The 27,999-nt window shown below is 43.9% G+C and overlaps 2 protein-coding genes across 2 annotated transcripts in view; both read right to left on the minus strand.

The window, feature by feature from the left end:
* Positions 1-9,275, minus strand: part of erf (Ets2 repressor factor) — a 32,855-nt gene extending 23,580 nt beyond the window's left edge. The window contains exon 1 of the mRNA XM_084032253.1: positions 8,621-9,275. Coding sequence (XP_083888379.1) covers positions 8,621-8,642 — 22 coding nt within the window. The 5' untranslated portion in view covers positions 8,643-9,275. The remainder of the gene's footprint in view (positions 1-8,620) is intronic.
* Positions 9,276-27,482: 18,207 nt separating this feature from the next.
* pou2f2a (POU class 2 homeobox 2a) overlaps positions 27,483-27,999 on the minus strand; it is a 52,187-nt gene continuing 51,670 nt past the window's right edge. The window contains exon 16 of the mRNA XM_084031637.1: positions 27,483-27,992. Coding sequence (XP_083887763.1) covers positions 27,616-27,992 — 377 coding nt within the window. The 3' untranslated portion in view covers positions 27,483-27,615. The remainder of the gene's footprint in view (positions 27,993-27,999) is intronic.

Consider the following 27,999-nt stretch of genomic DNA (forward strand, 5'->3'; position numbering starts at 1 on the left):
AACCCTTACTGTAAAGTAGATCAATGCTGAAGGAACAATTTGTCAGTTAATTTGTGAGTCCTGCGCTCTTCAATAGTCACGAAAACAGTCGATGAAAGTGTGATACTTTAAATACAAGTCAGATAAAGCTCTTTTTCCACGTTGCTGGGAATTGTTATTGATTAGATCAGCACTCGACTGGAAGAGGGCCAAACCAATTTACCTCAAACTGCTCCTAAACATCTTCTATTGCCTTGTAAAAAAACCCCAAACTCTTCGCACTGAATACTAACGCAGACAGGGGAAAAACTCTCCGTGCACTTTCTGCTGAAATCCAACATGAATATTAGTTTTTACTGCCAGAACGCTGTGGTTCGGAGCTACCACTCTTCAACACTGGCTCATCATGTTGTTGATGCACCACTTGTAGCTTCTAGTACAATCACACTGACAGCAATTCACTCTGGATGACTGCGTCCGTGAAATTCTTCAAAATGTAAAACAGCCTGCGCGGGACTTTCTACATGTGTGATGTCTGGTTGCGTTAGTCAGCCTTTCCTCATTGGCAGAGCCACCGCAGTCTTAATTCCTCCGTCTATTGCATTAAAGCTGGATGTTTCAGTCTCTAGACTGAGTGGCTCGCTCCCTGTGTTAAAACATTAAAGACGGAGGCACGACGGCGTCACCGCAGGGAGATGGCAGCACAAATGAGCAAGCCGCGCTCACTAGCTTGTAGTGAGAAAATTAAAAGAGTGTGTCTGTGTGTGTGTGTGTTAATGCAAGACAGACATCACCCGTTTTCATGGCATGTGGGGGGTCCGGGCCCCCTAATAAAGTGTGCATGCTGTGAGTGGGCGAGATGAGTGAGTGAGTGAGTGTCTGAGGGACTAGCGGACTTTCACGTTTCAATAAAACAGAGACCCGACTCATTCATCACTGCCACTGGCCCGGGGGATTCAAACCACCAACAGGGACAGCAAATGGGTCACAAATCTCCTTCTGCTGGCAAACGAACAAGGGCAGAGCTTTCAACTTAATAAATGCAACATGCTAAGAGATACTCGTATTCAATTCAGCATTCTTTCAGAATCACATGTCTTATGTGGATAGATGTTTGACGCAATACAAATATTTGCTTCCTAATAAGATAATCATGACACGAAATGTTCATATTGTCCCATGCTTAGTATGTATATGTTTATTTTAATTTAGTTTATTTTAATTTAAGTACCATCCTGCCAGCTTATTCAACTATTAATTTATGTCTGTAATATTTGTCACATGGCTTTATGTTAAAAGAAATCAATAAACACAGTGTTAAAGGTATGTATAAAGCATTTACATTAAAAGAAATCCGCTTTAAGTTAAGGTTATAATGAAGCACATCAGCAGAGTCTGTGTGCCGTGGGTAAGAAAAGACAGACATGGAGAAACCAGCAACTTTATGGCCGACTGATGGTGCTGATCAAATGGTGCCATTCTTATCACTAACGTAATTTATGGCCTACCTTTGAAGCAGCTAACAAGACCAGTCTCTGCTTTTCCAGCTGTTTGAAGTCATTCTCAACGAGTGCATAAACCTGACATCAATTTAGTTGAATGGAGGGGAACATTTGTTGAGCCACAACGTGGAGATACACCAAGACTGAATGTGGGTGTGTGTGAGAAGGAGGTGAGTGTGTGTGTGTGGTTTGAGGTGTGAAGAAAGTTTTTAAGGTAATTAGCAGATTGTTACTCTGTGTATTTTAGGTATGAAAAACCCTCAAATGCAGATTAATTCAAATATAAACACACCACACACAGATAGCCGCAGAGTCCCAGGACACGTTCTGACAGCCATAAAAGACAGAAGAAACCACAGGGCTCCCAAAGGACCAATGACTGGGGCAAAAAGGCCGTGCTCTGCCGAGTACATCTTTTCTCTCCACGAACCCGACAGGTTTTCTTCACTCTGAAGGTCCCAGACAAGACAACAACTACCGGAAAATTCCTCCTTTAGCTCATTTTGACTCCATCTAGTCAAAACATTACAAAATGTACCTCTATGTTTTTATTCAAAGCATTTAAACTTCAAGAAACTTAGCAAGTAAGATGTTTAATTTACCCAAACTTTTAGTTTTGATGGTTAATTTTAAGCACCTTTACACACATTTAGTTGCTTTTGTGAAAGCGTCTTTGATCATCTGGAAAAGCGCTTTATAAAACTGAAAATGTATTCAAACACTATAGTAATTCATGTTTCTCTGCAAAAACTACATTTTGATTAAGATTAAAATTGCATTTCACATCATTCTAGTGTCATAATTTATCACTTCCCAAGTCTAGCAGAAAGGACATTTCAAGAGCATCTATCTGTGACTTATTTCTGAGTGAATCAGGATAAGGAGGCGGGACGTAACGTTTAAAGGAATGTAAATGTGATGGTTGAAAAGATTAGCTTCTCTAGCTCTGTGCACGAGCAACATGCAGCTACCTCTCAGGCATAAAGAGTGAGTTCATGACAACTCCTGCTGCCGTTCTAAAAACGCCCATCTTGCTCCTGGTGTTTTAGAATCAGCCAGAGGAAATGGTTTCATACATAAGAAATCTGCCTTTCAACGTATTAAGAGCTCACCCACACGTGTCTTGGCTTTGGATGTAATTACTTTGGATACAAAGACTCGTAATGATCTTTCCGTGCCGCCTGCTGCCACATTGACAGCCTTTTTTGTCATGCATATGCATTCTTGTAAAAACTCATTTAAGCACGTGTATGTCCAATAAAGCAAGTTACTTTAGCAAAAAAAAAACACCTTTATCCGTGTCGGCCCCATCAAATTAAACCTTTACTGGCACCGAGGCCTTGGACAGCAGCACTTACCATGTGAACACAGCCAAGCACACAGAACTGAAGAATTAAAACACTTGGATTGAATATCTGGTGAAATGCTGTTGATGTTGGTTTAAATGATGCTCTTGGCGTGGCCTTTTCATTAATGTTTAGTTGCCAATATGTCCAAAAGAGCAGGCTTTCTAGAATTGACGTGTTTAGACAAGTCATTTAAAAATGTACCTGGATATCTCTCATTCGCAATCAAGCCGTGTGGGCTAAAAACGCAGGTGCAACGCCAACGTGAGCGCGGGCCGGAAAAGTCTGGATTGGATCAACTCAATCCAAACAACCACAAAATACCCTAAGTGTTTTCGCCCTGCAACCTGCTGGCAGCGTTTTTTCCCCTCAGTGACTCGTGAGGTGGTCCCTTTTGAGAAAATAATTTTATAACTGGTTTCTTAATCAACGGATTTGTTGCTTACCGAAGACTTTCCACTGGTATCGCAATCAACTGCCAATGAAGGCCACAGATGGATATTAGTGCTCGTCAATGCTCCCATTTCATTGTAAAACACTTAAGTTAGATGTTGCCACCTCCTGTAGGTCTTTACCAGAACATTACCTGGCAGACTACATCTCACTGGTCCTCGAAGCTGAAACAGACTCCCTAAGAACATATGATGTTTGGTGAGTTATTCTGGTTTAGCCCCAACGTTAGCACTGACATTGATCGTGGTAATGTGGGCAGTATTACACAGAGCAATACAAGACCACACCTAGTCTGTCCCACTATGCTTTCTGCAGCGTGGAGACGGCAGACTAACATGTTGATGGAGGCCGACCGCGGTCCCCCCCGGCCATAAATGACACCATATCAACCAACTCATTCTCCACGAACCACAGATGATAGCCATAACACGCAGCACATCTCTTTCAGTCAGAATGACTCCAGACAAAACAGCCAGAGACAAAGACACAACCCTACCTCTACACCACTCTACACCGTCTCTCCCAGCCTTGGTTTCACTCTAAACCTTCAAAAGGGCTCCAAGGGCACAACAACGGACTGCATTTTTGATTAACAAAAACACAACAAGATGGCTTACTTGATAAATGACGGGAAAGTGGTTGAGGAAAGATCTCTATTCTACATTTATATATGTATATATATGGATTTATGTAGCTTTCAGCTGTAAATATTGATTCATAAGTTTATGCAAAAGGGATTTGTAGATTACTGGAAACCCAGTATCCTGTCAGGTGTTTCAGAGACATCTGCCCTTCTGCAAAAGCTTTCCTTATCTGCTCAGTGAAGCGAGTGGTTTGTTCCGCTTGACCTGCTCTGTCCTTTCATCTGCCCTGCTGGGGGTCAACAGATTCACTCGATCATAAATACTTACAGATATGGAAACATGCAGGAAAACAAAGGCATTTGTAATCATGAGGACATTCTTTAGAATAGAAAAGGAGCTCCAAAATACATTTCCCACCGTGTACAACGTGAGGGTCGTATCTTTGAGTTCAAACAGTCAATGTAGACGACCAATTATTAATTTGTTTATTTAACAGGGACAATGGACACTGTCCCAAATGGAGCAGATGACGCCAAAAGATACAATCCTGAAAAGACAGGACAAACAAATTCCAGCTCAAGACTTTTTTTTTAGTGTTAAACCCAAATCAAACACTTCACATCTGCCTAAATCTGAGGTTTTATAGATATCCTTAACCCAACATGATGATTACAAATTTAATCCACTATTTAAAACGGGCAGCAACTGTTACGCTGATATAATTACACCGCTCTAAATAAAAAACAAAAACAGCAGGCATGGACATCCATCAACACTCACCTCCTAAACTGACTGCCAGACTTTCCTGTGTGTGAGGCCCCGGTGTTTGTTTGGCCAGCATGTCCCAGCTCGTGCAACCTGTTGTCTATTCTCTTAGCTTTGTATGGGTCACTAAAGCCACCGTACATACACACTTCCAGGAAAAGAGGCCTGCTGTAACATCGAGAGACGATCGTAACAACACTGACCTGGGGCACCACTTAACAACACACCAGAGAAATGCTGACGTCACGCTGCTACCGTACTTTTTCCAGGGTCTGCTTGCCCAGGCTCAGCTCAGTAGTAATCAGGAATGTGATCAGGTCACCCTCTGCTGTGACCTGATCACTGGCAGCAACCACAACGTGGGAGGAGAACCAGGGAAAGGTTACATCCTGTGAGGAACGCTGGTATTTAGGGGCTTTTTGGTTCTTGCATTTTCCTCCAAAGTGGATTTTGTGATGATTAAGTATTAGAGTCCGACTCATTTTTGGGATTTTGTGGGCTGATGCAAAAAATTGGGTGGTAAAAATTAGACCTCAAATGTAGTTATTAAACAATAAACTTTACTGTAGAAAATGACATCAGTGCACTGAAAGCTACTGCCACTCCAAGAGGGGCATTTTTCTGCATTGTAAACATCAATAAATAATTTTTAAAAAGCCTAATTTATCTGCAAAGAATGTGGTCGTGTGTTGCGTGGGGCAAGCCTACAAAAATGAACAATTAACTGAACATAACACTTGGACTGTCTGTCCATCTGTAAGAAGAAAAGTGTGAGACATTAACCGAATCATAAATTTGAGCTGGAACCTGCGAGAGGTCAATACATCAGTCAGGCTTTACTAAGTATATTTTGAGGAGACCTGCACCTGTTCTGCACCCTCATATGTATGGACAAAAGGGCTCTGCCACAAATAACAAAATAAATCTAACATTAGAACTCCATATTATCACATTAGGCATAGTGACACATCCGCAGATCTATATTTACCAATAATCCTAATGGTGACAGACAAATAACACACAGCTGAATCACAGAGACGGGGTGTCCCGAAACACAACCACGTCACTGTACGAAGCGTCGCCAGCACCTCTTCTCAAACTTTCCCCGAGACAAACAGCTTGGCCTCAGCTTGTAGTGTAATTGTGCCGTCTCTGCTGCTGGTGCCAACAGCATAATTCAGTATAATGGTGAGACAGTAACACAACAGAGTCCTTCCCAAAGGAAACTCACAGCGTCAGTGCTTTAACGAAACGAGCATGTGGTTCATTAGCTTCGGTCTAACCAGTGTTATTAGAGCTATTTGAATCTGCATGAATCCGTCTAGTTGTTCTTCCTGTAATTACAATCGGCTGACTCAACTGCCCACAACCAAAAGGTCTTCCTCAAGGGCAATTTGGTCCCGCTGGTAAAAGTCAAACAACTCACTTTGTTGTGACCACATCAATTGTCAGGTAGAGTCGCACATTGACAGACATATGGGCGTACACGTGAACACACACTCACACAAATACACTCACGATCATAAACAGCAGCCCAGCCCTCACCAGACTTAACGCCAGCTAATTGCTCATGTATGGCTCCTTTCACTCCACACACACACACACACACACACACACACACACACACACACACACACACACACACACACACACACACACACACACACACAGTGCAACAAAGCGTGCTGGCTCGCTGGCCGTCTACAGCTGTGACGTCTCACATGTGGCGCTGTGTTGATATAAGGAGTAACACAAGTGGAAAATTGGAGCTGGTGGGGCCAGACTGCTGACTTCCTGATAGGAAGAGTGGAGTGGAGGCTTGAGGTTGACCCATATATACATAAAGTAGTCAACAGGCCCCAACACCAAGGGAAATACATACAAAGGGTCTGTGTAGCTCCATGCATAATGTAATGTGGATACAGATCAGGGTTACCCAAAGGGACCCTCTGATATTAGCATGGGCCTCCTTACGAAATAAAACCTTCGAGTCAAAGTGACCAACATCACACTGATGTCACCGCATTTAGAGTTGGCACTTTTTAAAAAAAATCCCTAGACATTGAGGGAAGCTGGTATGAATCACAAAACAACTAAAACAGGAACGTCTGAAAACGTAAAAGCAAAGATTGCTTTCACTGGATGGAAACAGCAACACTTTAAACTCTGTTTTTCAGCTCAACGGCGTGACAAAACCAGCAGAAAACCAGTTATAAACAGCCAGCGGGGGCCATCCTCTGCTGCTAAAAGAAGGCGGTCTACTTTTAAAACTAAATTGAAGTGCAGCACAACCTTGCTATTCTGATCCTCGGGATAATGGAAGTCATTAGGAGAGAATACAATGTTCAGATGTCTGAAATAGGCCACAATGACTTAAGTCTGGCTGCTGCTCGAGAAATTAAACTGTCAATTTTTCATTTTGAGAATATCCTTAAATTTAATTTGTAAAGATTATAGTGGACGACATAAAACAAAAATAATAAAACTCCTACAGTTGAGAAGTTTTATTTGACTGTTTACGACCAAAGAAAATCCCTTTGTCTGGTATTAAGTGCACACCGGGGACGTGTAATTGCTCAACGCCTGCTAAAAGTTTTCAGCATGAGGAGCTCTTATGGTCAAGATCAAAAAAAGTTATCCATTCTACTCACACATACTTGGGAGCACATTGGAAGTTAAAAAATACACCAACAAACAGCCAATTTAAGGTAATTGCGGTACTTTATTTCCCTGCACTAAGAAAGAAGAAGAAAAAAAGTTGCTTGTCTTTAAGTTTTCTCATAATTGTTTTGCGATATATGAAGTTATCCGAAGTGACGCAGAGATATAAAAGTTTCTAATTGATATGTTGCGTTGTGGCATTCCCCTCTTAAACACCCATTACGGGTATAGGAGATTACCGTAAACTGAGTTTTAAGAGCACCTTAGGCACAATCGAGGAGACGACATGAGTTATTGATGGAAAATCCCTATAATTTAAGTGAACAGCTAAAACGGTTCAAAAAGAGTGGCTTTTAAAAATAATACCCCCACGTTGAAATACGTTTAAATTCCTGGTGCGGCTTAGTAAAGCCCTTAACTAGGCTGGAAAAAACATACTCGGACAAAATCCTTGCACATGTCAAAGGTCAAACTGGTTTACTGACAAACTGCCTCACAGGAAGCAAAGGAAACACAGATTTCTGTAAACAAAAGGGGACAAACTTTTGTTTCCTGATTTAATTTTAGAAGCTCGCACCAACAATCCAGACCCCCCCCCCCAATGTTATCTCAGATAACCTCCCGCTACAACCTCAGACTTATCAGCAGTTATCCAATCATGTACTCACTTTCTACCCTTTCAGCTTTTAATAATAACAATACAGACACTTCCTTAAATTAAATACCTGGATTCAACACATTTCATACGTAGAATAGCTCTCTCATCAAAGCAACTATTAATTAGTAGGTCATTTATGTCGTGACCTCCCTGCAACATGCATTTAAAATCCCATAAATGACCCAACCAATCTCCTGTCTTTTTTCTCTATATTTAAGCAGCTTGCACTCATTTGCTTAAAAATGATTAATTACCACTTTTTTGAATCTTAAATGCATTACTATGTCAGTCGGGGTCAGTGCACTTTGACCCCGACTCCTTTCTGATCCGGGAACTTGTGCTAACTCTACTGTAAATACAATCAGCCTCCTAGCATCAAGTTTAAACCATTAAAAAAAGTTTTAAAATAAGTATTTGTGGTCGATAAAGTGTATCTGCGCGGTCGTGAGTGGGTTTCGTTTCTGTTAAAACAATAACAAGAGGCTCGGTTGGATCCACCCAGCGCCATAATTCAGTCACACTTTCCCCCCGGAGCGGAGTTTTTTTTTTTTTTTTTTGCTAGCATGCTAACCAGCTAGCCCCGCCGAAGCTAGGCGCTGTTGTTTTCATGTGAAGAACAACGGCGGCGGTTTGAAAAGTTTTTATTCGATAAGCGTTGTTTCGTCGACTTACCCGAGTCCGCCGGGGTTTTCATCTTGTCCGCCGTCTCTCTTCGAGTCCACTCTCCCTCCCTTCCGTCGACTCGTAACTTTAGACGTTAGTTGGCGAGCGTGTAGCCGTTAAGTTAGCTCGAAGTTAGCCGTGACACCCCACTCCTTCCTCCGGTGTTGTTCTCGCAAGCGGCTCGCTAGAAGAGAGCCTGCCTCCCGATCGCGTGCTTCTTTTTAAGTTGAACACTTCACATAAAGCACGAAGACGCGTCTCGTGTTTGTTGAAAAAGAAAAGTTTTGAGCCGGAATATTTGTTTCTGGTGCAGACAAGTTGCCCCGAGCCTCTTCGGAGGGGGAATCCAGTCGCCCGGGTCTGAATGGCGCAGGTCGAAGTTTTCGGAGGAGTCGTGCTGCCGTTTGGTCGCGCTGGAGGAGCAGCGGAATGCGAGGAGTCTAAATGTTCATCCCGCTTGTTGCAACGATGTCGCATGGTCGATTCCTCCTCCACATCATCACCGTCATCCTCGCGGACAGTCAAACAGCGGCGCTCGTGAAAGGAACAAACAAAACCAGCCGCGAGCCAACTCTGTTCTTTCTCTGCCCCTCTCTTTCTCCGGCACACACTTTTTCTTTTTCCACTCACTCACTTCGTGTTCTCTCAAACCCCCCCCACCCCCCTTTCCTCTGTCGGGTGTCGTGTTTCGCTCTCCTCCTGCCACACGGGGCCGCCCACGCTGACCCACGGAGGGAGGAGGGAGGAGGGAGGAGGGAGGGAGGAGGGAGGGGGGTGAGGAACTGAACGCCCACTTGTTGTCAAAGATCGTTTATCGAAGTGTGAATGTTTTCCTTTCAGTCCTTTCAGAGGGAAACACAAAATCAGTTAACCTACTAATAAAAAAAATATATATGTAGTTTTATATACAGGTATATAAACAAACAACAAATCAAATTATGCTAAAGTAGGTTAAATTTAATTGACTTTTCCACCGTGAAAAGTATCCAGAGATTTTAAAATGGTGTTGTTATAATCATGGTACAAAATACACAACAATACACTTTGATGCTGGCTATAATGAGCCAATCGGCTCAATATATATAAGGTTAATTCAATTAATAATATAAGTAATAACTGTTCGTAAAGAGAAAAACATAACTGCTGCAGCTGGTTCATGATCGAGTTTAAAGTTGAGTTGAAACATAATTTAGGAGGCGGGACATAACATGAGGAATAATTTGATTGGCTATAAAGATAAGGCCTATCTCACCAGATTGATGCCATGATATTGGTTGAAACTGCTTGGTACTAGCTGGTGTTAGAATGCACCATATTTTGTTTTACGGGGGAAAAAACAGATATTGAATTTTGATACAAAAATATGAAGGGATTTATTATTTATTTTCCCATATATGTTTAAATAATTGCACATAATGTGACAGGGATGTGATCTAAAAGGGTAAAAGGACGTTTTTCCATTCCATCTCAACTTTAAATAAAACGAGGCAAGTTTGTATTTGGGCATCGCTGCAATAGACGATCTTCGAGGAGGACCAGTCGCTTGCCGCCGCCGCCACCGCTTGTAGTTTATCGCACCGCGCGCGCTCCCGGTTGGCGCGTCACGGCGTTGCCGTGGAGACCCGTTGCAGCCGCGGGTGATGAGAGGCGCCGTGTTTACCTACAAACTGCGACAGCGAGGCAGCCGGGGAGCCGCCATCCGTGATTTCTGCACGGAACAGGAAGGAAGGGAGGAAGGAAGGAAGGAAGGAAGGAAGGAAGGAAGGGAGGAAGGAAGGAAAAAGGCCAATCAACAGGTGTTTAGTCCCGCTGGATTGGATGGTGGTGGGATGAGACTGGAAATGTAGATGGACTGTAATGATAACAGGACTTCAGGTGCTTATTAGCATTATGGGCTCTCTCTCTCACACACACACACACACTCTCTCTCTCTCACACACACACACACACACACACACACACACACACACACACACACACACACACACACAGCTCCTTTCTCCCTCTCTAATGAAGGGTCCTTCAGCACTTACATCAGCTCTGAAGAGGCAGCAGAAAGAAAGAGAGAGAGAGAGAGAGAGCGGGGTTGAAAGAAAGCAGCAGTAATTACTCAAACTGGAGGCTGAGCTGAAGAGCGGACGGGAAGGAAATGAAGTAGACAAGCAGAAGTGTGGATCGTTGGTATCTCTCTCTCTCTCTCTCTCTCTCCTTCTGTCTTAGCCAGTCGCCACGCTGTTTTCTCTCCTCGGCTCTCCGCTCATTTACTTTGAGTGGCAGTGTGTGGGAGGTGAAGGCCAGCCGGTGGGTGAAGTATTTCATGCCATTGTCACACACACACACACACACACACAGAGAGGCACAATAACAATACGACAGAAAACAGCTCTCCTTTTCCGCCGTCACTCCTTCGCCTCCACGTCCTCTCCTCCTTGCCCCCATGCTTTACACTCCTACTCCTCTTCCACTCCTCCGATCTGCGTTGATCCTCCATCCTCCTCTGTTTCGTAACTCCATCTCCTCCTCCCTCTTCGCCTACCTCCTCGTGTCCTTCCCTCTCCTTAGATTAAAGGATGAGTTTAGCTTAGCTTAGCATTTTTCCCATTCCAGACTGGTTTAAACATAGTTACGCTTCACAATTACAATAGACAAATACAAATTAAAAAGAATAATCTACATTAATATTCTAATGTATCTTGTTTGGATGAGTCTTCTCTATATAGGTTTCTGTCTTCACTCTTTTTTGTGTTTTAAAAACAAAAAGCACTCCTGCTAGATGGTTCAATTCCAAACTACAACAACAAAACACAGCTTTTGGGAAAAGGAAGTCACCCCAAAAACAAAGCCTTATGTTTCACAGCAAGACTCGAAAGTGTGACGAGATTTAGTGAGAAGAACTTCCATCTTTGAAAGTGGGAATGGTAGTTTGTTGATGCAGCGGGAGGGAGGCCGAGCAGAGGGTGACGCCGACACTCGTCCGCATGTGAAAGCCCCCGAGACAAAAGCCCAGCGGGGGAGCCGGCGGCTACATACGTGTGAATTGGTTCGGGGCGAATGGGACTAATTGATCACCAGAGTCACCATCAGTTCATTACTGAGGTGGTAATGACCCTCATCAGAAAACAGGAGCAATCAATCACCACCGATTGGGAAGTTATGAAAAACTGACTACTTTAGTGAAAACAATAAAATCTTGAAATGATCATAAATCATAAGGTCTCCCTGCATAAATAACGGATCAATACATGTGTTTTTGTATCCTGTATTCTTAAAATGAGGCTCCATTTTTGATTACGATCACCCTGATGAATAATGGAAAGTCACAGCGATCAATTTATTGACTTTAATCTGTGTCAATGGGGTGTTTTGACCCCGTTTTAGTGTTATCTTTATATCACTTTTACCACAATTATGTATATATATTATATACCGGTAAGCCATTCAAAATGTCAAAGGATGAGTGATTTAAAATCAGTGTCGTCTTTGTTTTAAGTGGATTATCAGGAACTATATTAACATAAAAAAACAACAAATCCAAGCCATTGTGTTCATTTTATACCCATTCATGACAGTAAAGCCTAATTGATCCATAATGATCAAATTATTTTTAAGGTGTGGATAAAAAAACATTGAAATGTTCCTTTACTTTTTAAAGCATTAAAATCCTGCAGTTAAAAAGCTAACTTTTTAAAGGTTTGGTCCCTGTAGCATCAGCCCAAAAGGAGCTGCTCTTGTCTTTGTTTTTCTCTCTATAGGTTAAGTGTTTTCAATCCGAGGAAATCCAGCGTGTTTTTAAAATGGAAAGCGGGCCCGAGGGGGCAAATGGTAACTGAGCCACACCCAGAGTGAGCGGCACTCACTCCCGACAACAAAAACTGTAATGGGAGAGGCCTTTTCACACCGGCCCATCTGTATGCAAAAGAAAACACGCTCTCCCTCACAGCAGTCGATCCCAAAACGAGGCGGCTCGTGCGATTGGTCGGAGCGAGCGGAGGGGAAACTTTCTGCCCGCTGGTGTTTTGTGCTAAAGATGGAGCGATGAAGACATTTTCCATGTCGAGCTCCTCCGCTCGGCACCGTGATCGTATGTTTTTGGAATAAGGAGGCCCCTTGTCTGCCTTTCTGTCTGTCTGTCTGCCCGCTGGCTGGTCAGATGATGTCTGTCTGTCTGTCTGTCTGTCTGTCTGTCTGTCTGTCTGTCTGCTGCTTTGACCGTCGGACAAAAGCAGCAGCACAGTCCTGGTTGTGTAGATAAGATGGGGAATGGAGGGACGAGACACGTGGACAGGTTTTAAAAGAAGGCAGAGTTCAGGGGAGGAGAGCTGAGGAGAAACCAGTGAGGATCAGTAGGGGGGGGGGGGGGGGGGCAGAGAGTGAATGGGCCCTTTGTGATCAAAAGGCCTGTTTATTTACTTGGCGCTTGAACTCTTCAGGAGCCACATTGGGCCTGTCTGCACTGTCTCGCTCCCGTCGTCGTCGCCGGCGTCCTGAATCACAAACCGGGGAGCCGAGCGCCTTTAAAACACGCAGCGAGGAAACAAGAGCTTCTTATGTCCGACCGACTCAGTATTCTGGTGGCGGAGCGTAAATATTACTAAGTATTGTATCATTGGTAAATACGTATGGTAGTTCACCCTTAAAGGAGCAGTTTGAAAGATTTAGTGGTGAACCCCTCCCTTTCCAAGCGTGTCAGAAAACGACGGTGGCCTTCAGGGAACCTAAAAAAAAAGAGAAAGACTCTCTCCTGTTTGGTTTGTCCATTCTGGGCTCCTGTAGAAACATGGCGGACTCGTTCTGAACTAATGAAAATATAGTTTTATAATTAATGTATTTATATACAATACATCCCCTAAAATGCAACACACTCTAATAATATATACTTTTAGTCACTTTCTCTGTTTTAATCTGAAATGTTACTAAAGCTCTCAGCTAAATGTAGGTGATTAAAACTTAAAATAAAGTCCATCCCAATTGTATTGAAGTACAGTAAGTCAGTGTACTTTTGTGTGATTATTTAAAGCTGAAGTGCATTAAAACATCACACCTCGTTATAATGCGTTACGCTACACGACCGCCGCTACGCTGCGTTCGGGGGCTTCGCGTGGAGCAACACAGTCGTAGAGTATGCAGTCAGACCCGCTCGGACACAAACACTCTCTGTTCCCGTCTCCCCCCCCCCTCCGCCTCCCCCTTTCTCCCGCTCTCCTCCAGCTGGTATTCACACATGTGTAATGGGATTAACACGCTCCTACGCCGGGGGAGAGAGAGAGGGGACAGAAATGGGAGGAAAGAGGGGAGGATGAGGCCATGGAAGAAATGGGGGAGGAGAGAGAGTGGGGTTTCTGAAAAGGAAAACAAATGTATAAAGGAAAGAAAGAGGGGTGGCAGAGCTCTTTCCATTAGCTTGTTATTAGCTACGGGAGGTCACGGGGGACATTTCAGGCTCATTTGAATTTCGGGGGAAAGGACGGCCCCGAGAATCTGCATACAGTCAGACTGAGAGGAGTCTGAATGATGAACGGCAGGTATCAGTAATCAGTTCATCGGTACTGTAACCTCAGGAAGCTGTAAATGACAACGTGACACTGCAGAGGGAAGATTCAGATAAAACAGATCAGATAGAGTGATGACAAGTGAGAGACTTTCTTGGCGTTAAAGAAGCAAATCGTTTTCTCACCTTCTTCTAAAGGTGTCGAGCCATGTGGACGCATCCCCTTAGGTTTTTAAATATTAATGTCCAGATCTGCCACCTTGATAGAAAGGTGGACCTGTAGACCGCCATGGGACCTGATTCTGGAAAAAATATGCAGGAATATTCAAATGTTTTGATCCCGTTTGAATTGTGCCATCAATTACACATATGTTTGTCAATATAAAAGATAATTATACAGTAATGTTGCATCCTGGTACCGAACACAGAGAGACTTCAACAGTTTTATGACAAAATGTGACTTTCTTCACTTATTATTGACAAACAAATGTGTAATTCATGGTACGATTCAAACTGATTTCCCCATCCGGCTCCGATCCTCCACCGCTTCACCTCCTGCCGAGGCTTCCTTCTGTCTTCCAGCTGACTCCCATCACGACCACAAAGTCGTCGTGCTGTTTAACAGAGTTTTAGGAAAGTAAACGCGGCGAGGAGAGTGATCATATCTAATCTGAGTGTGATGAAGCTGATGCAGGTGTTGTCATGACGACATCGTGATGGTGGACAGAAAAAGACGAGATGATGTTTCCTCATGTTTCCGTGTGGCGGGAGATCTGAACACACACGTTGTTGTGACACGTAAACCAGGAATGAACCCGTCAGAACCACGTTAATGTGTTTGCTGCTTGCTCTCTCACAGCAGTCTGGTCTCTAACGATCCCCCACAGATCATCTGCATAATGAACCTCACCAACAACAACGCTCACGGTGCAGAACGACGGCGGTTAATTAGGCGTGAGTCAACTCTGCCGCCGAGAGACGGCGGTCGTGTTTGATAAGGAGAGAGAGACGGAGGGAGGAAGAGGGACGGCAGGGAGGAATGGGAGAGTTATATTTGACCTATTTGCAGCCCCGTGCCAAGTCTGTAACGGAGAGGAGGAGGAGGAGGAGGAGCAGGGGAGGAGGAAGGAGAACATGAGCAAGGGGAAACCCGAGAGGCCGAGTTCACAGACGTGAGCGAAGGAGAGAAGTGTGAGTTGGCAGGATGGAGAGAGAGAGTGGGATTAGAGAGAGAAGTCAGTCAGAGGGAGGGGGGGAGGAAAGGGGGAGGAGGGGGGAGGTATGTGTGGAACGGTGTCGGTCTATAACGAGCTCAGTGTGTATGTGTTAACAGCCTCCTCCGTCTATCTCTGGAGGAACTCCCTCTTCCTATTGGCACCACGCGCCGCTTCCTCCCATAATGCACTCCCCGAAGACCCAGACCGCTGCGTCAGCTCCGTCAGTCCAGGAGCACGCCGCCTGGGGCCCGCGTGTCACAGGAACGATGTCACCGCGGGGGTTAAACGTACGCATCGTACGTCCACTTCGTTAAAGGGGCAGTGCGTAGGGTTCGGCGACATCTAGGGGTGATTATTGGAAAAACCCCTCCGCTCTCTGGCCCCGCCCCTTTCTAGGAAACCGTGGTAGCGCTGACGACTACGGTGGCCTTCAGGTGACATTAAAGAAAGGCCGCCAGCAACATGTTGACTAGGATGCAGAGCAACTGGTGGACGATGAGCAAAAGTTCACCTTCCGTTTGTTTTGGTGAACGAGAGGAAATCGTATTTATTACTTCACACTACCGCCCACTCTGAGGAGAAACACCTTCAGAAACAGCCCCTGGAGAAAATGACCGACAGCTACAGAGGCGTCCGAGAGTGCAATGAATGTCGGGACAAACCCCAAATCTTAAACCCTTAACCCACATCAGTCTATCTACCAATCACAGCCTGACTTAGTGCTCATTATTCAGAGGATGGTAGAAATACCAAGTAACAAGTAGTATGACTGATGTGTATCATTTTTGGGGCTGAATGCTTCCTGTTGAGGATGCTTCGTCCCAGCGAACCCCGTCAGACAGGATCTCTGCCTTCCAGCGCCTCACAGTGCTTCATTCAGAGGTTTTTACTGTCTGTTGACAGCAGAGAGAGACAAGCATGTCAAAGTGGGCGGGGCCAACACAGCGACCGGCCAATGAAAACACTAACGAGGTGCTCCGGCGTGGATCGTCCACCTCTATCTCTCACCTTTATCCCGCCTGGTTCGGCTGTTCTTCGTCACGCCGGTCCGTTTCTTTCCGACGCCTTTGGCTGAAAATAAACCAGATGAGAGACTCAGCAGCCTTCTCTCCCTCTCGTCCTGCCTGGTTGTTTGAAGGTAATGTATATATTCAGGCTGACGTGTATAGTCTGGTGTCTTGTCCCTGCTGTACGTCTGTACCTGCGTGTCTTTGCCGTAACTGTACAGAGATTAAGGCGCCTTCGGCTTTTCTAAGTGTTTAGTTGGCCGGTTCTGCAGCTGCAAGACTCGACTGTTTTCTGTCCAACAAAACCTTGAAATAAAAACTGAAAAATTGCATCACATAGACGGTTTTTGGCAGCACAGTTTTTCCTCCGCTGCTTGAAGACCCAAAAAACTCTCTATCATTTTCTAGTTATGTGAATTATTGTCTTTTACACTTGGATATCTTTGCGATTCCTGGTTTTGGCGCTCGTCCACGGTTTCACACCGAGCGGTTTGTGGTTCAGATTCTTGCTTAAACGCTTTGACTGACAGACAAATCAGTTGTCGATAGGATCAAGTGTTTGACCCCTTAGATCCCAGACACCCCCCCTCTAACCCACAGGGTGATCCTGCCACCTACAATTATGGTGATTTCTTCCACTGTTTGCTGTTCTAGGGCGCTCTGTTGGAGAGCGCTGGCTAATGATGTCTCCAGTATTAAATATCAGATGCTGGGTCGGGGCGGGTGGGGTGCGGTGGGCTTGGCTGCACCGTTACGCTCGGATGGCTTTGGATTGAGACGGAGTTTGTCTGAGTTGGGGTGGGATTGGCTGGCACCGTGTTTGTGTAGGTTTGGCCGGGGGTTGGCGGGGGTTGGCCCGGGCGGGAAGCGGCCTATAGGCCCAGAAATACAGTTTTGAAGTCAAGGAGCGTGATGGCAACAGACATCACACCAGGGCTTGTGGTGATTAGCCAGCGAGACAAAGCGCCAAGCAGCCAGCCGGCCCACCTACCGCACACACACACACACACACACACACACACACACACACACACACACACACACACACACACACACACACACACACACACACACACCGAGCATGCAGTTTTGTTTCTATAGCTACAGAGGGACTGTCTGCATCACCGCGGTTACCAGGGGACGTTGTGTCTGGATTGTGGGAGACAGTCAAACGTCAGAGGCAGATGTGGTGTCGCGCTGGCTGGAGTATTTACATTTTAGGTGCGAAGGCCTGACGGTCGGGAGGGGAACCCCGATCCCAGACCCGCCAGACCGAACCCCGATCTGAGACCAGCAGACCGTCTGGAGAGACTTCCACATCAGTAGAGAACTTCTGAAACTTTAAAGGGCCAGTGTGCAGCATTTAAGGGGATTCATAACCAAATCCTACATACCGTCCTTTTAATTAAAACCATGCTGGTTACCAAACATGAGCAGTGGTGGAATGTAAGTCTATTTAATTAAGCACAATCTTGAGGTACATGTTACTTTATACTTTTACTCCACAACATTTCAGAGTGAAATATGACAGTTTAATTCATACATCTGCAACAATTAATAATGTCATATATGATAATATATCAGTCACTGGGTCTATTTTCCTGCAGAACGAGTACTTTTACTGATTACACAAGTACATTTGAGGATTTTACTTATAATGAAGTATATAAAGTATGTATTGTTCCTGAGGTGTCAATAATTGGATGAGCACTATAAAACAAAACACATATAATTTGAGGGTTTCCTTAAATAAACATTATTCACTGAATATTAAATCAATCGTCCAGATTCAGGCGTTGTTGTTCAGCTTCATTAAGCGAGGCCAGCTTTTTTATTATTTTTTCAGAATAAATCAAACCGGTTTGTATCAGTCTGACAACAGACAGTTTAACTGTTGAGACTGAATTTACATGTGATCTGTAGTAAAACACGGCGACCGTCGCAGGCCGTCCAACTCTGAACCAGATTATTTCCATTTATGAGAACGGAGACGTACCGAGGACGTCTTTACTCATCCGACTGGTTACGGAAACATTTCTTAGTTTAAACGGCCTTCAGCTAAAGCGAGACACAAAGATGTAATAAGAAAATGAATAAACACTTCACAGAAACTGCAGACAGTTTACCTGATTAAGTATAATGAGGGAGGTAATTAAACAGGATTTAGTTCTCAGAAGAGTTGGATTCACAGACTTCTTGTGATTTATTTGACAAGAGTTTCATAATTATTTTAACAGAAATGTGGTAGAAAGAATGTGATTAATAAGGACATTTAACAAATCTCAGCTTGTAGATTGTTAGACTGTATGTCTTCGTCTAATTGGGGTGAATTGAGTTTTTTCATGTATTTCTATTTCATTTACATTATAATTCCTTCCAAGCCTCAAATGAGGGAAAAACAAAAATAACAGGAAAAGAATGAAACCAGTCCTTCATAATGTAGATCATATGTATTCAAATAGAATGACGATGTAAGGTTTATCAGAATAATTAAAACTCGACATTATAGATTAATCTAACAATCTATTTCATTATTAAAAAATATTTTAAATGTTATCATGAACATTGTTCAGAAACAAAATAAAAAGCATCAGCGCTTAATTTTTTGCTGCTTTCTGTCCAATAATGAATAGTGAATGGTCGCCATCTAGTGGTGTTTAGCACAAACTGCAAGTCAACATTAATGTAAATGTAAATAAAACTGATGCCATGAGATCTCAAAAATACATGATAGCATTGTAAATTATGAGAAATAACATTAAAACATCTATAATTCTATAATTTCAGTGTCTTAAAAATAAAAAGGAAGGGTAGATGTTAAATTAAAATGATTAATATTAAAGTATTCAGCTTTTGATCCCCCTCTGAATCAATGTGTTTTAATCAGTTGTTTCATGTGATGATTAATGTTTCATTTTAGGAACACTGATATGAGAAAAACACAAACGGCAGGTCTATGTTGGCATCTTGTTTTCTATATTTTTTGAAAGTGATTACTGCTGTTAGTCTGTTTATCAGATATCCTGTCACACTTGTGTCCTCAACATGTTGATTTTACAACAAACACATGAAAGATAAAGAGAGTTTTTGGTCGTTATGAAACCGTTTCCTCCTGCTGCTGTGATTCCGACTCGGAGCATCGGAGGCCCCGGATAAAAAGCTGCCGATTTCACGGCTACTTCACACCTGGTATTTGAGTTTTGGTTCCCAAACGTTTGGCCCGTTGGCATCTGGCAGGCAGAGTGTGAAGGTGCAAACACAAGAGGCTCATTGAGGGAGCGACGGAGCGAGGAAGACGGGACCGACGGTGAGTTTACAGACGGAGACGGTTAGTTTCTCCTGAGGGACCTGTGGGTTACAACATGCTGGTTCCCAGAAGAGAGACTGGGACTGACTGGAAACACACACACACACACATGGACCCCAGGCCACCCAGATCTGAACCACCCAGGACCAATAGCAGCGTCACTATTTCATGAGATCGGTTCAGGAGGCTGAATGTCAAAAACTACACATCAGCAGTTTCACACCGAAGCCTCATATCTGCCTCTTCCTTCACCACAGCTGGCCCAAACTATTCCATACGCCTGGTTTATAATAAGAAATAAATAATACACAGCGATATTAAAAAACCCACAATGACAGCGTTGAGATGAAACGGCGTGTGTCTTTCAGGTTGCTGGTGCAAAGTGGCGCCCGTGGCTCGACCCAGTAGGGTTGACTCCACGCCGGCGCCCGGTAATCTGCTGGACGGGGAACTGAGAGCTGATCTGCGCCCTGCAGCTATCTGTGTGTGGAGTCGGTCTGATTTACTGGAGATGGGAGGAGCCGTGGGGATTTGGGGTTTTGGCAGATGTGTGACATTACAAAGCTGCAAACCGCTCTGGATCCACCTCGTGAAAACAAGACGGAGGCGAGGAAGAGGAGGAGGAGGAGGAGGAGTAGAAACTGGCTGAGGAGAGGGTTTTTTTGTGGAGAAAACAAGTTCGATCTTCTCTCCCTAAACAACACAGCGTTGAGGACGGCGGCACCAGCGGGCAGAGAGAGGAGCTGCTAACAACACATTAAAAATATAATCCCCGTCCTGCTCCGGGGCCCCTTGAATCATTCAGGGGTTTCCCTCTCCCACACGGCACCCCTGAACATGAGCAACGGCCAGAAAGCGAAGCAAAGTGCACGTGTGCTGAAAGTCCTCCTGCTGTGTCAGCAACTCTCACAAACCCGAACTTTGAAACACAGAGAAAACTTTCATATCTGCTACTTTATACTTCTATTGCAGTACATTTCAGAGGAAAGTATCACAACGCCTCAAATACCAACGGCCTTCAAACCCCGCCACATCACTACGAGGCGATCAAAGCTAATGATGATGTGCAAAGAGTGAGATAATCCACCTGAGGGGGGGGTCGGGTCAAACCATCTCAAAATAAATGTTGTAGATCATTTCAGAATTCTGCAGCTCGTCTTTGAACACAGGCGAGAGCACATTTCTCCCATTGCGGCCCCGTTTATTAACACATTTGTAGTCTTTGGCTTTTGGTGTCAACGTGGTGAAAGACGGCTGAGCCGGTGGCTAGCAGTCAACAGTGACATGACGTTCCCATGCAACTCAACTACACTCTCAATAACGTTTTCAGCAAAGCATATTTTTAAACGACTGCAGTTTGAAACATAAAATATGATACAAAACGACATAGTTCAGTCCAGGCAACAAAAGTAAAAGTATGAAAGAAGTATACAAGAAGTATGCACTGTGACCTTTGACCCGTCCACCACCGAGACCTCGTCTCCATGCGGACTTGGGTGGACTGGTTTGAAACTAATTTGTGATACGTCAACGAAGATGAAGTACGATTCTCTGGAATCGTACTTCATCGTACCGTCCGGTTGTGTTGGAAGTTAATTGTTCGGAGACCGAGGTTGCTCATATATCTGCTGCAAAGGATTGTGGGTCAGAAGACGATCGCTGGCTCGAACTCTGATTAGAAGTATTTTTATGATTTACTTTGACATATCATTTCAAACGTATATCATCGTTTGTCTTTAATCTGAGAGACGTTTCCTACTGTCTTTTTGTTTTTTAACACTTGTCTGATTCCAACATTTCCATCCTTGAATGCAGCAAAAACCAACAAATAAACAACAAAGACGCGGGAGATGACTTTGGTCTAAATTCTCACTTTATTCCTAACACTTACAGGTTTGTTTTGTCCCGTTTCCCTGGCCCCCCAAAACAACAGGCACACAGAAAGCGATGAGTTCAGGGACAGTAGAGAACAGTTTCAAACCCCAACGTTTCCAACAGAATCAGGTTATAGAATCAAACTCAGACAGAGAGAGCCTCGAGGTCAAATAACAGCATATTGTAAGCATTACTTCAAAAACAGAAAAAAGGACCCGAAGAACAGATACTAAAGCTTACAGAGCGGCGTTTGCTTCATCTTTTATGTTCATCGCCACCGTCGTCATCATCACCGTCATCATCATCAATAGGCTATATCAAAGAATACTTTTGGAGTTTTACAGCCATCAGAAAAAACATGGGAGTTGTACAAATGCAGATAAAAAACAAACAAAGAAAGTCAAGGTGAGGAGATACAGTGGAGCTCTTTGGTTTTCACTATTGAGGTTTTTTCTTTAGCAGTAAAATCTATCTTTGCTGTCCTCTTAACCTTTGGATTTAAGCTGCATTGTAGAAAAAATAGAAAGGAAAACGTTTTTTTTTTTTAAATTAACTTTTTCCTAAATAAATGATAAAATGGGGCAAACAATACCGACTGAAGTTATTCTCTCATTTTTTTTATTTTTATTTAATTTTATGTTCTCAAAAAGAAAAAGTCTTTTACGTGTCACGGTGACTTGGAAAGTTGAGCAGAGTATTAAAATTAACATTCACAGCCACAGAAGAACTACAGTAGAAAACTGTCAAGGCCTGAAGAGCTCTTATTATCTGACAGTGTTGTTATAGCAACGACAGGCGCTGGGAGCCTTTTTCTTTAAGCAGAGACAGTCCCGAACAAGAATCCTGGATGTTTATATACACATGGATGAGTGTGTGTCGTGTTGGTAGTGTAGCCTCGCACTATGGTCGTTTTTAACTTTGGTATCATTCTCTGTCCACCACAGCCGAGTCGGACTACACAGGCACACATCAGACGGAGCTGCACTGCTGTCGGTCGGAGACCCGAAAAACAACAACAAAACACAAATCTGAAAAATATCAATTTGTAGTTTACTTTGACATCCACACTGTTTTGTTTTTTTTTGGCTCTGCAGCCCGAGTGTTAAGCAACAAACCGTAAAATTGTATTTTACGTAAATGAGAACGTTTTCCCCCGACAGCAGTGAGGACACACACACCTTCCTCGCTACCAAACACGCCGCCGCGACCTCGTGACCTCGGCGACCTCGTGTGTTCTGTAGGTTAAAGCCATAAGAACTGAAAATCTTTGTTTCTCCATCGTCGAACTTGCTAGGGCCAGTTTCACATCCCTCACTCCTGAGTTCAGACAAGTCATGTCTCTTTTTTTTTTAAGTTTATTTTTTTATTGTTATGTCATTAAAGCTTGAATGTCTATTTGGTTTTTTCATCAGAGTAGCAGAGGTATGAGTTAAAAGCCCCCTCGTCCCCCGAAGGAGGAGACGGAGGGAATCACAAAGCTTTTTAGAGAGCAGCAGGGGACGTGCACGGAGGAAACCAAACCAAACATCCAGAAAGCTGAGCTGCGAGTTGTTCCATCGTCGGGGGGTTTACGGCGGACGGATCTGAGCGGCGGCGTTTCCTCGAGTCCGTCCAAAAGTGTGTTTACGAACTCGTTTCAGTCATGTGATTAACGGAATCAGGTCGCACCAGAGAAACTAAACGTCTTAGTAGTTGAGACTAATAATAAAGACTTTTAAGAAAAGTTGCCGTTAGCATCACAAAACTACGTTCCCATACAGCTAAACCTCACTCCAGATGACGTTTCCATGGAAACAAAGTGATCAAACGTTTGCAGTTTGAAACACGTTAATGAACTAAACAAAAACAATACAGTCGGGTTTAGTGAAAAAAAAACCCAGCTTGACTACGAAGTTGGAACAAAACAAAAACGCAACAAAAGTATTTGGTCCTAGCGGGATGTGAACGGCCGTCACCTGGGTGAAAGTCCTGTGTTTTTGGACCAGTACACCACCCAGACCTCCTTATGTGGACTCGTTCGGAAGACCGCACGGATATATTGAACGTAAATGCTAATCCTTTGTAAATGTACGAGTTACTTTGTTTTTTGCGTGACTGTAGTATTCATATTCACTTATGCTAATCTAAAAATGCTAGCCGTTCAGTCCGATGTTAGCATATCTATTTGTAATGAGAACTCGATCTATTGTGTCGCTTTTTTCTTCCATTTCACATTATTTCTAGTAACATTTTCCAACTGTGACGTCAGCTATGTTTAAGAACTTTAGCTCTTTTACTTGTAAACACGTTAGCAAGCTAATGTTAGCTTTGTCAGCTAATTCTGTTAGCTGTGTAGCAGCTACGGGGTGAAGATATTTCTGAGCGTTTAGTTTGAGCTGTGGAAGTTTCGTAGTCGTCATTTATTAGTGCTTCTGTCTTAAATCAGTTGTGCTGTCCAGTTGCTACAAATGCGTTATTGATATCGCTAAAAGTGGCTAACCTGGTGTCCATCTTGGTTTTTGTGAATTGTTCTTGAATGCTGTCAGATTTTAACGTAACGCAGCATCAACGACAACTAATCTCAACGTAAGAATTAGTTTGTTTGGTGCAACACTTTTAATTTAGTACCGTTTGAATGTCCACTTAAACACGAAGTGAATTAACGAAAAAATGAGGATTAAAAACAGTAAGACGACGGCCTCCAGATGGAAAACCTGCAGCTGGTTTTACAAGCATTCCTCCGTCACGGTTTCCCTGCTACTTTCTCTCCCCGTCTCGGCTTAACAACAGTCTTTAGGTTTGGTTTTGCTTTGAAACATTCGTTTGGCGTCTTCTCGTCTCGATCTCAAGAACATCCGCCTCTCTCTGCAGATACAAGCCTCACAACAACCCCTGAAAAACTATTACAAAGATCCAGAAAGACATAAATAGAATCCAATAAATACATAAATAAGGAGTCAATAAATAAAGGTGAGAGACAAAGAAGTTAATAAAATACAAACGGACCCCTCCCCCCCCTCCCCATCCCCAGAAAAAGCACACACCTCCCTCGTACAATAAATACAAACAGTTTTCCCCCGACAAAGAGCCCGTGAGAGATAAAGAGTTTTAAAGCTTTTGGTTCGTCTTCGTCGTCGTCATCATCATCGAGTCCCAGTCTTTTTATACATCAGCGACTAGTAAGAGCGGTTGGACATAGATTATTTCCCTCTACGAAAACCTAGAAGAACTAATGGATACATTCCCTCTAAACGTTTTAGCCTCCCCCCCCCCCCTATCTTCATCATTAGTTGCCTTCAGTAACTCTGTTTTCAACCTGGGCCTCGTGTTTCTCTTCCATCCCATTTCAAGGAAAATCAAACCTATTTTATAGGTGATTTATAGGTGATCCTTGGCGATGCGTTCAAGGAGCGTTAGAGTCGGCTGTAGACGGTGATGTGCTGTTTGTTTCACAGTTTTGTTTCCGTGTCACATCATTAGTGAATGTGTGTCTGTTTGATGGGAAAAGCAGGTCCAGGTTGAAAATGAGAAGAGTTTTGCTTTTAACAGTCGAAAATAAACATTACTATTTTATCCAACATGTTTTTTTTTGTGACAGTTTGTTCTGTGTTTTACGGTTTTGGTTTGTATGCAAGAGGATTTATCTTTATACACACACACACACACTCTCACACACACACACACACACACACACACACACACACACACACACACACAGCTGAGCCACTCGTACAGCTTGTGCATTGGTTTGGTTGTTCTATTTGGTTGTATGTTTAAAAAGTTTGCTTTTGGTTTTCAGTTGTGGCTTTTTCAACATTCTGGATCAACTAAAAAAAAAAAAAAAAGTTTTTTTTTGTTAAATATCGGAAGCTACATTTTCACAGTTATTTCCAACCATAGAGAAAAAATAAAAATCCAGAGCGTAACCGAAGAGACAAGAAGATATGAAAATAGGCAACACGTCGCCCCCCCCCCCCCCCCCCCCCCCCTTCCCGCCGCATATTAAGTAGAAAGCAATGAGACAAGTCCATACATCATTAACAGACACACTATGGGAAGCAAAAACAAAAATATATATATGTATATATTCTCAAAGTCAGTTTGTTGAGGTTATTCCATATTTTATCCGTCCAGGAAAAAGAAAGTGAGAACAAAGCCGAGGTCGCTGGCGGAGGGAGGGAGGGCTCCGTTTCTGTCTGCCGATACGAGAACAGCAATCACAGCCAAAGACAGACAGACAGACAGACAGGGCCTTCCTCCCCCTTCTCTCCCCCGTCCTCCCCCTCTTTGTTTGTATTTGGTTTAGTTACGGTTCAGTCACTCATACATAATTAGTAGCAGTAGCAGTAGCTTTTGGTTTTGGGTTACTTTTTGGTTATTTGGTCCGCCGCTTTGAGCGCACCTCCTCCTGCTCCTCTTCTTCTTGCTTTCCCCCTGCAGCTCTTCATACCTTTGGCTCCTCCACTCCTGCTCCTCCTCTTCTTCTTCTCCTCTTTTCTTTTGGCCCTTTGATCTGATCTTTGGAGACAAAGGAGAGGGGCAGATGGGAGGGAGGGATGGAGGGCAGGGGTTTGGGGGCAGTAAGGGGAACGCCGGTGCTTCACCTCTTTCTTTTGTTCTTTTTTTTTTTTTGGTTTGGACTCTTTCTTATGCTTGCAGTGTGTGTGTGTGTGTGTGTGTGTGTGTGTGTTTTCCCTTTGACACTGCTGAGGTTTTGTCTGGACACTCGTCTCCCGGGCAAATCAAGAGACAACGCTGCCAGAGGCGATGCTTTGGTATCCAAGAGTGACTGTCTGGTGGAGGATGAGCAGTCTGGAGGACGACATGATGGGGCTGTGGGTGTGTACGCGGGCGGATGATAAATAAAAGAGGCCAAATAATGTGGAATCAAATCCCAAGACTGTCCACATCTGCCTCTGGTCTCCTCTTTGTAGGCAGCGTGAGGACCGCGTACTTCAGCTTGAGCATGCACTAACGATAACAATGAGAATATTGATAAGAATGAGAATGGAAATCCTGATATTAATGTTCAATTTAAAACAGAAAATTAATTTGTAAATAATCATTGTGGCTCTTATTTAGAAATTGACCAATAGAATAATTTTTATGGGTCAAATGAGATTTTCCAACACGTTTTTTTTTTAAATCCTATTTTCGTGCCAGAAGAGTGGAATTAAATCAATGTTTGAGTTTTATATCGCGGTGTGTATTACCTGATGCTACAGTAACTATAGTAGTAAACCCCACCCGCCTGCCACTCCAGGCTGGTTAAAACAAACGCTGCCTGGTCTAATGTAAGTATGTTCATCCAGAGAGGTAGGTATCAGCTGTAAAACATGAAACATACACATTTGGCAAGAAATACCTTGAAGAGCGATGAATATAAAAATAAGAGAAAACAGATAAACATGAGAATAAAGGAAATCCTGAGTTAAATGGAAAATGCTTGGCATGAATGAATGAACTGAACCTGGACTGATCAGGATGCAAAAGTCTTTTTGAACTAAAGCTTTTCTCTCCGTTAGGTTTTTTTTTTTTTGTTGTTGCCTTTTTTTGGTTTTCAGTTTTTGGTATTTGGAGATTTTGGTTTTCATCTTTGTCAGTGTGTGTTTTTCTCTTCGAGCGTCTTTTCTTTTTCAAAAAAAAAATTTGGTTGCAACCACGTGACCTTCCGAGCTTGTTGAACAAGTCTTTTTTTCTTCTTGCCTCCCGTTTTTTTTCTCACACACAGTTTCTCATCCCTGCCCTCCGCGAGTTTCTTTTTTCCTCGCCAGCAGATAAAAACCACGCTGTTCATTTCCTGACGCCAAGCAAAAAAACCCAACTCGTCAGTGCCACCTCTCCAGCTGTAGATCATTATTTGGTTTCAGATTCCCCCCCTCCACTCTGCAGTTCTCTCTATCCTCTCCATCCTCCCTCTCTCTTTGCTTCCTCCGTCATCCGTCTGGGTATATTTTTGGCTTCAGAAGACTTCAGCGGGGAGACAGAGAGCGAGAGAGACGAAATCACAGATGGATCAGACAGAGAGATGGCTTTGGTTGAAAGGCGAGGTTGTACATTTTTGACTTTTAAAGCTCCTCTTCCTCTTCCTCCTCCTCCTCTGATAGGATACTTTGGCTGTCGGTCAGGAGTCACTCGGCCATGGCTCCTCCCAGGGGCGGCGGCGAGGCTTCGCTGAAGGAACAGAAGGAGGCGGGGCTTGAACAAGGAGACGCGGACTCTTCCGGGCACGAGGTCGGGCTCATGAGATCGCCGGCGCCCGGCGGCGGAGACTGGGAGAAGGAGAGCCTCGGGCCGCACCCGCCGCTGATGCTCACCAGTCCCATGGCAGGCGAGGAAGAGGTGGCCATGGAGCAGGTCACCATGGGGAGGAGGGTGGGGCGGTTGAGGAAGAGGGACTGGCGGAGGGAGGGAGGTACAGCAGGACCTCCGTGTCCACCCAGAAGCATGTGAGCTGCTCCGGCCTCCAGGCTGGAGATGGGAATCTGGCCGCCGCTGGCTGCCAGGGCTGGTCG

The sequence above is a fragment of the Eutrigla gurnardus genome (genome assembly GCF_963514095.1).
Source record: "Eutrigla gurnardus genome assembly, chromosome: 17".
NCBI classification, from domain to species: Eukaryota; Metazoa; Chordata; class Actinopteri; order Perciformes; family Triglidae; genus Eutrigla; species Eutrigla gurnardus.